The sequence below is a fragment of the Saccoglossus kowalevskii genome, chromosome 2 (genome assembly GCF_978046115.1).
Source record: "Saccoglossus kowalevskii chromosome 2, keSacKowa6.1, whole genome shotgun sequence".
In the NCBI taxonomy this organism is placed as follows: domain Eukaryota; kingdom Metazoa; phylum Hemichordata; class Enteropneusta; family Harrimaniidae; genus Saccoglossus; species Saccoglossus kowalevskii.
Genome location: NC_140642.1, coordinates 34,966,150 through 34,979,616, shown reverse-complemented (window position 1 = coordinate 34,979,616; position 13,467 = coordinate 34,966,150). Strand labels below are relative to the sequence as shown.

The 13,467-nt window shown below is 41.7% G+C and overlaps 1 protein-coding gene across 1 annotated transcript in view; it reads left to right on the top strand.

Moving 5' to 3' along the window:
• LOC102809841 (S1 RNA-binding domain-containing protein 1-like) overlaps window positions 1-13,467 on the top strand; it is a 52,690-nt gene that overhangs the window by 21,427 nt on the left and 17,796 nt on the right. Inside the window, exons 7-8 of the mRNA XM_085494921.1 lie at window positions 2,720-2,925; window positions 11,153-11,310. Coding sequence (XP_085351047.1) covers window positions 2,720-2,925; window positions 11,153-11,310 — 364 coding nt within the window. The remainder of the gene's footprint in view (window positions 1-2,719; window positions 2,926-11,152; window positions 11,311-13,467) is intronic.

The following is a 13,467-nucleotide window of genomic DNA, read 5'->3' as shown; positions in this document are numbered from 1 at the left end:
ATTTGACATACATGACATTTTATTTCATCTTGTTATCTATACTGTCATTCGTGTCAACATTACATTTTCATTCTTGTGTGATTTGCCCTAATTTTGTTGTGATAACACTAATTCAATAGTCTCTGTTCAGATGAAGTCCGAAAACAGGGACTGCTGTTTTGACTGCTGTGCGATTGGCGATTTGCATCTTATATGGAAATACGTTTCAAGATCAGATTAAAGCAGGCGAATGTCAGCTGGCACTAGTTTGGTGAACCATCCCCACCACCTGTTGGTGAACCATCCCCACCACCTATTGGTGAACCATCCCGACCTCCTGTTGGTAAATCATCTCTGACCACCTGTTGGTGAACCATTCCTGACCACCTGTTGGCGAACCATCTCCGACCACCTGTTGGCGAACCATTCCGACCACCTGTTGGTGAACCATCTCTGACCACCTGTTGGTGAACCATCTCTGACCACCTGTTGGCGAACCATCTCCGACCACCTGTTGGCGAACCATTCCGACCACCTGTTGGTGAACCATCTCCGACCGCCTGTTGGTGAACCATTCCTGACCACCTGTTGGTGAACCATCTCTGACCACCTGTTGGTGAACCATGCCGACCACCTGTTGGTGAACCATTCCGACCACATGTTGGTGAACCATTCCGACCACATGTTGGTGAACCATTCCTGACCACCTGTTGGCGAACCATCTCCGACCACCTGTTAGCGAACCATCTCCGACCGCCTGTTGGTGAACCATCTCCGACCACCTGTTTGTGAACCATTCCGACCACTTGTTGGTTAACCATCCCGACCACCTGTTGGTGAACCATCCCCGACCACTTGTTGGTTAACCATCTCTGACCACTTGTTGGTTAACCATCCCGACCACCTGTTGGTGAACCATCCCCGATCACTTGTTGGTTAACCATCTCCGACTGCCTGTTGGTGAACCATTCCTGACCACCTGTTGGTTAACCATCTCTGACCACCTGTTGGTGAACCATTCCGACCACCTGTTGGTGAACCATCTCTGACCACCTGTTGGTGAACCATTCCGACCACCTGTTGGTGAACCATTCCAACCACCTGTTGGTGAACCATCTCCGACCACCTGTTGGCGAACCATTCCGACCACCTGTTGGTGAACCATCTCTGGCCACCTGTTGGCGAACCATCTCCGACCACCTGTTGGCGAACCATTCCGACCACCTGTTGGTGAACCATCTCTGACCACCTGTTGGCGAACCATCTCCGACCACTTGTTGGCGAACCATTCCGACCACCTGTTGGTTAACCATTCCTGACCACCTGTTGGTGAACCATTCCTGACCACCTGTTGGTGAACCATCTCTGACCACCTGTTGGTGAACCATCTCCGACCACCTGTTGGTGAACCATCCCGACCACCTGTTGGCGAACCATCTCCGACCACCTGTTGGTGAATCATCCCGACCACCTGTTGGTGAACCATCCCGACCACCTGTTGGTGAACCATCTCTGACCACCTGTTGGTGAACCATCTCCGACCACCTGTTGGTGAACCATCCCGACCACCTGTTGGTGAACCATCCCGACCACCTGTTGGCGAACCATCTCCGACCACCTGTTGGCGAACCATTCCGACCACCTGTTGGTGAACCATCTCTGACCACCTGTTGGCGAACCATCTCCGACCACCTGTTGGCGAACCATTCCGACCACCTGTTGGTGAACCATCTCTGACCACCTGTTGGTGAACCATCCCGACCACTTGTTGGTTAACCATCTCTGACCACCTGTTGGTGAACCATTCCTGACCACCTGTTGGTGAACCATCTCTGACCACCTGTTGGCGAACCAATCCGACCACCTGTTGGCGAACCAATCCGACCACCTGTTGGTGAACCATCTCCGACCACCTGTTGGCGAACCATTCCGACCACCTGTTGGTGAACCATCTCTGACCGCCTGTTGGTGAACCATTCCTGACCACCTGTTGGTGAACCATCTCTGACCACCTGTTGGTGAACCATCCCGACCACCTGTTGGTGAACCATTCCGACCACATGTTGGTGAACCATTCCTGACCACCTGTTGGCGAACCATCTCCGACCGCCTGTTGGTGAACCAATCCGACCACCTGTTGGTGAACCATCTCCGACCACCTGTTGGTGAACCATTCCGACCACTTGTTGGTTAACCATCCCGACCACCTGTTGGTGAACCATCCCCGACCACTTGTTGGTTAACCATCTCTGACCACTTGTTGGTTAACCATCCCGACCACCTGTTGGTGAACCATCCCCGACCACTTGTTGGTTAACCATCTCCGACCGCCTGTTGGTGAACCATTCCTGACCACCTGTTGGTTAACCATCTCTGACCACCTGTTGGTGAACCATTCCGACCACCTGTTGGTGAACCATCTCTGACCACCTGTTGGTGAACCATTCCGACCACCTGTTGGTGAACCATTCCGACCACCTGTTGGTGAACCATCTCCGACCGCCTGTTGGTGAACCATTCCTGACCACCTGTTGGTGAACCATCTCTGACCACCTGTTGGTGAACCATTCCGACCACCTGTTGGTGAACCATCTCTGACCACCTGTTGGTGAACCATTCCGACCACCTGTTGGTGAACCATCTCTGACCACCTGTTGGTGAACCATTCCGACCACCTGTTGGTGAACCATCTCTGACCACCTGTTGGTCTAATTATCTCAATTCTTTGATTAAATTATAGGTCCTGGCATTAAATCGAGGAGAAAGTCAGAAAGTATTAACCGTCAAAGTAGTTTTACCAGATCAAATCATCTTTAGATTTAAAGACTGGTGTAAGAAGAATTGGACTCCAGATCACTGTACTCCATACATACGTAACTTTTTGAAAATATGTATAGAAGATAGTTTTAACAGACTAATACAGCCATTGATGATAAGACAAATGAGGTATGGTATACTGTTAGAAAAATATAAACAGTTAGTGGCAATCCATGATATCCTGGGGAATGAGGTATGTAAGGGTGCATAAATACACCAGTTGCGAATGGTGAGTTGCGAGTTGCAAGTAGCAAAATGTGTCCTGTTGCGAGTGCTAGAAAGTAGCAGTTGGTAGCGCTCGAAAGTGGCAGTTGGTAGCGCTTGAAAGTGGCAGTTGGTAGCGCTTGAAAGTGGCAGTTGGTAGCGCTTGAAAGTGGCAGTTGGTAGCGCTTGAAAGTGGCAGTTGGTAGCGCTTGAAAGTGGCAGTTGCGAGTGACAATTTTTATGTAGTTGTGAGTGAGTGCGAGTGCTAGCTACATTGGCATTGTGTTAAATAAAATTAAGTCTGATGTCCTAGCCACTTGTTTTCAAGTTACATGTGTTGAAATGTATCAACATTCTGAATGTCTACGATGCTATTTATGCATGCGTGTGCTACATACACTAAACGTAGTCTGGCCGCTGTGTGAAATAATGTCTTAGCGGCATCTTTACTTCTGGCTAGTGCTGAAATATAATATGTATTTAAATTTTAAATCTCTTGCGAATGGTGATGTATTAGGGTTGCGAGTGAATCAGCCCCCGTCTTACATCGGCATTGTGTGAAATAAAAATAAAATAATGTCTAGCTGTATGTTTGACTCCCATGTGCGAAGCACAAAAAGGGAGTCTTTGCAGTTAGTGTCTGTATGTGTGTGTGTGTGTGTGGGCGTTGGTAAACCATGAAATGTGGAACTATTAGCCTGTTTACACACCAACGATGTGAAGCCCCTCCTGAAAATGGAGCCTTGCACTCGGGCTCCACATTGTTTGCTGTTTAAAACAAAGTGTAAACGTAGAAGTAGAGCCAATAGACCAGACACACACAAACAAAGTGGAGCCCTTTGTACAAGTGGAGCCCCAAATTGGTGGCTCCACAATGTTTCATAATTTATATTAATATTTAATCGAATTTAAGTCAGGTTTGCGAAGCTTAGGTTTAGTATCAGGGAAGGTATGGTTCACGTTATATTAATATTAATATTATATTAATATAATTGTACCATACCTTACCCCGATACTAAACCTAAGCTTCGCAAACATTTCTATGTTCAGTCACGGGATATTCAACTCTAGTTTAATTAAACTTAATTAAAGTGCAATTCTCCATTGTATTGCATTGTAATTGAGTTTAATTAAACTCCAATTAAAACGCAACCCTATATAGGAACGCGTTTTAATCGAGTTCATATCGCAACTATATTAAAAGTTAATTCAACTATATTAAAAGTTAATTCAATGGTGGCTCAACAATTCATGGGACACCTGTATGTGGGTATGTGTGTGTGTATGTGTGTCCGTCTGTTCCACTGACATCTCAAGAACCATACATCAGTTTTTGGTTTTTGATGAAACTTGGTGTATAGATGCTCTGGGCCAATGCGCAGATTTGATTAGGTTTTGGTAAAAATCCATGCGTATTGATTACCTAATTTGCATGATAATTAGCTGATTTTTAGCTGTTCCATGACTGTTCCACTGATATCTAAAGAGCCACTCATTGGATTTTGATGAAACTTGGCACACAGATGCTCCAAACTAATGCACAGATTTGATTAGTTTTGGGTAAAAATCTGTGCAATATTAATTACCTAATTTGCATAATGATTAATCAATTTTCGGCTTTTCCACTGATATCTCGAGTACTAATCATCACATTTCAATAAAACTTGGTACATAGATGTCATAGGACACTGCACAAACCTGATAGTTTTTAGGGTAATATCAGTAGATATTAATTACCTAATTAGCATAATTAATTAATTTTCAGCTTTTGATATTTCAAGTAGTAATTGTCACATTTCAATGAAACTTGGTACATAGATGTCATAGGACACTGCACAGACCTGATAGTTTTTAGGGTAATATCACTATATATTAATTACCTAATTAGCATAATTAATTAATTTTCAGCTTTTGATATTTCAAGTAGTAATTGTCACATTTCAATGAAACTTGGTACATAGATGTCATAGGACACTGCACAGACCTGATAGTTTTTAGGGTAATATCACTATATATTAATTAGCTAATTTGCATAATTAATTAATTTTCTGCTTTTGATATTTCAAGTAGTAATCATCACATTTCAATGACACTTGGTACATAGATGTCATAGGACACTGCACAGACCTGATAGTTTTTAGGGTAATATGAGTACATATTAATTACCTAATTTGCATAATTAATTAATTTTCAGCTTTTGATATATCAATTAGTAATCATCATATTTCAATGTGACTTGCTACATAGATCTTCTAGGATTATGCTGATTAGTTTTAATTGGATATTAATTACCTAATTTGCATAATGTTCCACTGATATATAAAGAACCACAAATTGGATTTTAATGAAACTTTTAAAGAGAACTATGCAGAAACCCAATTAGTTTTTGGTAAATATTTATGCTTATTAATCACCTAATTAACATAATTAATTAACACTGATATCTCAATTACTGATCATCACATTTGAATAAAATGTGGTACATAAATGCTCTGGGACAGTGCATTGCCTACATTCAATGCATTGCCTACATTCAATGCATTGCCTATATTCAATGCATTGCCTACATTCAATGCATTGCCTACATTCAATGACATTGCCTATATTCAATGACATTGCCTACATTCAATGCATTGCCTATATTCAATGGCATTGCCTTCATTCAATGCATTGCCTACATTCAATGCATTGCCTATATTCAATGGCATTGCCTTCATTCAATGCATTGCCTTCATTCAATGCATTGCCTACATTCAATGCATTGCCTACATTCAATGCATTGCCTACATTCAATGCATTGCCTATATTCAATGGCATTGCCTACATTCAATGGCATTGCCTACATTCAATGCATTGCCTACATTCAATGCATTGCCTACATTCAATGCATTGCCTACATTCAATGCATTGCCTACATTCAATGGCATTGTCTACATTCAATGGCATTGCCTTCATTCAATGCATTGCCTTCATTCAATGCATTGCCTACATTCAATGACATTGCCTACATTCAATGCATTGCCTACATTCAATGCATTGCCTACATTCAATGACATTGCCTATATTCAATGACATTGCCTATATTCAATGGCATTGCCTACATTCAATGCATTGCCTACATTCAATACATTGCCTATATTCAATGCATTGCCTACATTCAATGACATTGCCTACATTCAATGCATTGCCTATATTCAATGACATTGCCTACATTCAATGCATTGCCTATATTCAATGACATTGCCTACATTCAATGCATTGCCTATATTCAATGCATTGCCTACATTCAATGACATTGCCTACATTCAATGCATTGCCTATATTCAATGCATTGCCTACATTCAATGCATTGCCTACATTCAATGCATTGCCTATATTCAATGACATTGCCTACATTCAATGCATTGCCTATATTCAATGCATTGCCTACATTCAATGCATTGCCTATATTCAATGACATTGCCCACATTCAATGCATTGCCTACATTCAATGACATTGCCTTCATTCAATGCATTGCCTACATTCAATGACATTGCCTACATTCAATGCATTGCCTACATTCAATGCGTGCCTACATTCAATGACATTGCCTATATTCAATGACATTGCCTATACTCAATGACATTGCCTACATTCAATGCATTGCCTACATTCAATGCATTGCCTACATTCAATGACATTGCCTACATTCAATGCATTGCCTACATTCAATGACATTGCCTACATTCAATGCATTGCCTATATTCAATGACATTGCCTACATTCAATGCATTGCCTATATTCAATGACATTGCCTACATTCAATGCATTGCCTATATTCAATGCATTGCCTACATTCAATGACATTGCCTACATTCAATGCATTGCCTATATTCAATGCATTGCCTACATTCAATGCATTGCCTACATTCAATGCATTGCCTATATTCAATGACATTGCCTACATTCAATGCATTGCCTATATTCAATGCATTGCCTACATTCAATGCATTGCCTATATTCAATGACATTGCCCACATTCAATGCATTGCCTATATTCAATGCATTGCCTACATTCAATGACATTGCCTACATTCAATGCATTGCCTATATTCAATGACATTGCCTACATTCAATGCATTGCCTATATTCAATGCATTGCCTACATTCAATGCATTGCCTATATTCAATGACATTGCCTACATTCAATGCATTGCCTATATTCAATGCATTGCCTACATTCAATGCATTGCCTACATTCAATGCATTGCCTATATTCAATGACATTGCCTACATTCAATGACATTGCCTACATTCAATGCATTGCCTATATTCAATGCATTGCCTACATTCAATGCATTGCCTATATTCAATGACATTGCCTACATTCAATGCATTGCCTATAGTCAATGGCATTGCCTTCATTCAATGCATTGCCTATATTCAATGACATTGCCTACATTCAATGCATTGCCTACATTCAATGCATTGCCTACATTCAATGCATTGCCTACATTCAATGGCATTGCCTACATTCAATGCATTGCCTACATTCAATGCAATACCTACATTCAATGCATTGCCTACATTCAATGTATTGCCTACATTCAATGCATTGCCTACATTCAATGGCATTGCCTACATTCAATGCATTGCCTACATTCAATGCAATACCTACATTCAATGCATTGCCTACATTCAATGTATTGCCTACATTCAATGCATTGCCTACATTCAATGTATTGCCTACATTCAATGCATTGCCTACATTCAATGCATTGCCTATATTCAATGCATTGCCTATATTCAATGCAATGCCTATATTCAGTGCATTGCCTACATTCAATGCATTGCCTATATTCAATGCATTGCCTACATTCAATGCATTGCCTATATTCAATGCATTGCCTACGTTCAATGCATTGCCTACATTCAATGCATTGCCTACATTCAATGCATTGCCTACATTCAATGCATTGTCTACATTCAATGCATTGCCTACATTCAATGGCATTGCCTACATTCAATGCATTGCCTATATTCAATGCATTGAATGCAGTCAATGCATTGCCTACATTCAATGCATTGCCTACATTCAATGCATTGTCTACATTCAATGCATTGCCTAAATTCAATGCATTGCCTATATTCAATGCATTGCCTGCATCCAATGCATTGCCTATATTGAATGCATTGTCTACATTCAATGTATTGCCTACATTCAATGCATTGCCTACATTCAATGGCATTGCATACATTCAATGGCATTGCCTTCATTCAATACATTGCCTTCATTCAATGCATTGCCTACATTCAATGGCATTGCCTACATTCAATGCATTGCCTACATTCAATGCAATACCTACATTCAATGCATTGCCTACATTCAATGTATTGCCTACATTCAATGCATTGCCTACATTCAATGCATTGCCTACATTCAATGCATTGCCTATATTCAATGCATTGCCTATATTCAGTGCATTGCCTACATTCAATGCATTGCCTATATTCAATGCATTGCCTTCATTCAATGCATTGCCTATATTCAATGCATTGCCTACGTTCAATGCATTGCCTACATTCAATGCATTGCCTACATTCAATGCATTGCCTACATTCAATGCATTGTCTACATTCAATGCATTGCCTACATTCAATGGCATTGCCTACATTCAATGCATTGCCTATATTCAATGCATTGAATGCAGTCAATGCATTGCCTACATTCAATGCATTGCCTACATTCAATGCATTGTCTACATTCAATGCATTGCCTAAATTCAATGCATTGCCTATATTCAATGCATTGCCTGCATCCAATGCATTGCCTATATTGAATGCATTGTCTACATTCAATGTATTGCCTACATTCAATGCATTGCCTACATTCAATGGCATTGCATACATTCAATGGCATTGCCTTCATTCAATACATTGCCTTCATTCAATGCATTGCCTACATTCAATGGCATTGCCTACATTCAATGCATTGCCTACATTCAATGCAATACCTACATTCAATGCATTGCCTACATTCAATGTATTGCCTACATTCAATGCATTGCCTACATTCAATGTATTGCCTACATTCAATGCATTGCCTACATTCAATGCATTGCCTATATTCAATGCATTGCCTATATTCAATGCATTGCCTATATTCAGTGCATTGCCTACATTCAATGCATTGCCTATATTCAATGCATTGCCTACATTCAATGCATTGCCTATATTCAATGCATTGCCTACGTTCAATGCATTGCCTACATTCAATGCATTGCCTACATTCAATGCATTGCCTACATTCAATGCATTGCCGATATTCAATGCATTGCCTGCATTCAATGCATTGCCTACATTCAATGCATTGCCTACATTCAATGCATTGTCTACATTCAATGCATTGCCTATATTCAATGCATTGCCTATATTCAATGCATTGCCTGCATCCAATGCATTGCCTATATTGAATGCATTGTCTACATTCAATGCATTGCCTACATTCAATGCATTGCCTACATTCAATGGCATTGCCTACATTCAATGCATTGCCTACATTCAATGCATTGCCTATATTCAATGCATTGCCTACATTCAATACATTGCCTACATTCAATGCATTGCCTATATTCAATGACATTGCCTACATTCAATGCATTGCCTATATTCAATGCATTGCCTACATTCAATGCATTGCCTACATTCAATGCATTGTCTACATTCAATGCATTGCCTATATTCAATGCATTGCCTATATTCAATGCATTGCCTGCATCCAATGCATTGCCTATATTGAATGCATTGTCTACATTCAATGCATTGCCTACATTCAATGCATTGCCTACATTCAATGCATTGCCTACATTCAATGCATTGCCTACATTCAATGGCATTGCCTACATTCAATGCATTGCCTACATTCAATGGCATTGCCTACAATCAATGGCATTGCCTTCATTCAATGCATTGCCTTCATTCAATGCATTGCCTACATTCAATGCATTGCCTATATTCAATGGCATTGCCTACATTCAATGCATTGCCTATATTCAATCCATTGCCTACATTCAATCCATTGCCTATATTCAATGCATTGCCTACATTCAATGCATTGCCTATATTCAATGCATTGCCTACATTCAATGCATTGCCTACATTCAATGCATTGTCTACATTCAATGCATTGCCTACATTCAAGGCAATGCCTATATTCAATGTATTGCCTACATTCAATGTATTGCCTATATTCAATGCATTGCCTACATCCAATGCATTGCCTATATTGAATGCATTGTCTACATTCAATGCATTGCCTATATTCAATGCATTGCCTACATCCAATGCATTGCCTACATCCAATGCATTGCCTACATCCAATGCATTGCCTATATTGAATGCATTGTCTACATTCAATGCATTGCCTACATTCAATACATTGCCTATATCCAATGCATTGCCTATATTCAATGCATTGCCTAAATTCAATGCATTGCCTTCATTCAATGCATTGCCTACATTCAATGCATTGCCTATATTCAATGGCATTGCCTACATTCAATGCATTGCCTATATTCAATGCATTGCCTACATTCAATCCATTGCCTATATTCAATGCATTGCCTACATTCAATGCATTGCCTATATTCAATGCATTGCCTACATTCAATGCATTGCCTACATTCAATGCATTGTCTACATTCAATGCATTGCCTACATTCAATGCAATGCCTATATTCAATGCATTGCCTACATTCAATGTACTGCCTATATTCAATGCATTGCCTACATCCAATGCATTGCCTACATCCAATGCATTGCCTATATTGAATGCATTGTCTACATTCAATGCATTGCCTACATTCAATGCATTGCCTGTATTCAATGCATTGCCTACATTCAATGCATTGCCTAAATTCAATGCATTGCCTACATTCAATGCATTGCCTACATTCAATGCATTGCCTACATTCAATGCATTGCCTATATTCAATGCATTGCCTACATTCAATATTGATATTGAACTTCACTTTCACTTTGATCCTTGAGTTGTCCAATATTTGAACGATTGTACTACAATTCATATATTATGCCTGTCCTCTTGTATATACATGTAATTAAATGTATACTAAAAACAGAGGAAGACTGTTACATGTCATCTTTTTTTTTCAGATCTGAGCTTGGTAAAATGGCGGAATTGGCATCTATTGATGTGTTTGCTCAGAATCTAAAGAAATTGCTTCTTTCCCCACCAGTGCGAGGTAAATCTATCCTTGGTGTTGATCCAGGTTTTAAACATGGCTGTAAATTGGCTTTGATTTCTCCTGCAGGTAAGATATCACAGTTATGTCATTAGTTTTTGACTCCCATGTGTGCAAATGAAAGAGTGTAACAGGCAGCCCATTGGGGTGAGGTCTTAGGTGATTCATATCCTATTAGGTTTGAGGTCTTAGGTGAGCCATGTCCTATTGGGTTTGAGGTCTTAGGTAAGCCATGTCCCATTGGGGTGAGGTCTTAGGTGAGCCATGTCCTATTGGGTTTGATGTCTTAGGTAAGCCAAGTCCCATTGGGGTGAGGTCTTAGGTGAGCCATGTCCCATTGGGGTGAGGTCTTAGGTGAGCCATGTCCTATTGGGTTTGAGGTCTTAGGTAAGCCATGTCCCATTGGGGTGAGGTCTTAGGTGATCCATGTCCTATTGGGTTTGAGATCTTAGGTGATCCATGTCCTATTGGGGTGAGGTCTTAGGTGATCTATGTCCTATTGGGTTTGATGTCTTAGGTAAGCCAAGTCCCATTGGGGTGAGGTCTTAGGTGAGCCATGTCCCGTTGGGGTGAGGTCTTAGGTGAGCCATGTCCTATTGGGTTTGAGGTCTTAGGTAAGCCATGTCCCATTGGGGTGAGGTCTTAGGTGATCCATGTCCTATTGGGTTTGAGGTCTTAGGTAAGCCATGTCCCATTGGGGTGAGGTCCTAGGTGAGCCATGTCCTATTGGGGTGAGGTTTTAGGTGAGCCATGTTCTATTGGGTTTGAGGTCTCAGGTGAGCCAAGTCCCATTGGGGTGAGGTCTTAGGTGAGCCATGTCCCATTGGGGTGAGGTCTTAGGTAAGCCATGTCCTATTGGGTTTGAGGTCTTAGGTGATCCATGTCCTATTGGGTTTGAGGTCTTAGGTAAGCCATGCCCCATTGGGGTGAGGTCTCAGGTGAGCCATGTCCCATTGGGGGAGGTCTTAGGTGATCCATGTCACATTGGGGTGAGGTCTTAAGTGATTCATGTCCTATTGGGGCAAGGTCTTAGGTGATCGAGCCATGTCCTATTGGGTTTGAGGTCTTAGGTGAGCCATGTCCCATTGGGGGAGGTCTTGGGTGATCCATGTCCCATTGGGGTGAGGTCTGGTCATAGGTGATCCATGTCCTATTGGGGGAGGTCTTAGGTGAGCCATGTCCCATTGGGGTGAGGTCTTAGGTGATCAATGTCACATTGCGGTGAGCTCTTAGGTGATCCATGTTCTATTGGGGTGAGGTCTTAGGTGATCCATGTCCTATTGGCATTAGGGTCTTATGTGATCCAAGTTTCATTGGGGTGAGGTCTTAGGTGAGCCATGTCCCATTGGGGGAGGTCTTAGGTGAGCCATGTCCTATTGGGTTTGAGGTCTTAGGTGAGCCATGTTCCATTTGGGTGAGGTTTTAGGTGATTCATGTCCTATTGGGGTGAGGTCTTAGGTGATTAATGTCCTATTGGGGTGAGGTCTTAGGTGAGCCATGTCCTATTGGGTTTGAGGTCTTAAGTGAGCCATGTTCCATTGGGGGAGATCTTAGGTGATCCATGTCCTATTGGGGGAGGTCATAGGTGAGCCATGTCCTATTGGGTTTGAGGTCTTAGGTGAGCCATGTCCCATTGGGGTGAGTTCTTAGGTGAACAATGTTATATTGGGTTTGAGGTCTTAGGTGAGTCATGTCCCATTGGGGTGAGGTTTTAGGTGAGCCATGTCCTATTGGGTTTGAGATCTTAGGTGAGCCATGCCCATTGGGGTGAGGTCTTAGGTGACCCAAGTCCCATTGGGGGAGGTCATAGGTGATCCATGTCTTATTGGGGGAGGTCTTAGGTGATCCATGTTCTATTAGGTTTGAGGTCTTAGGTGATCCATGTTCTATTGGGGTGGAGGTCATAGGTGAGCCATGTCCTATTGGGTTTGAGGTCTTAGGTGAGCCATGTCCTATTGGGGTGAGGCCTTAGGTGATCCATGTCCCATTGGGGTGAGGTCATAGGGGATCCATGTCCCATTGGGTAAGGTCTTAGGTAAGCCATGTCCTATTGGGGTGAGGTCTTAGGTGAGCCATGTCCCATTGGAGGAGGTCTTAGGTGAGCCATGTCCTTTTGGGTTTGAGGTCTTAGGTGAGCCATGTCCCATTGGGGGAGGTCTTAGGTGATCCATGTCCCTTTGGGGTGAGTTCTCAGGTGATCCATGTCATATTGGGTTTGAGGTCTTA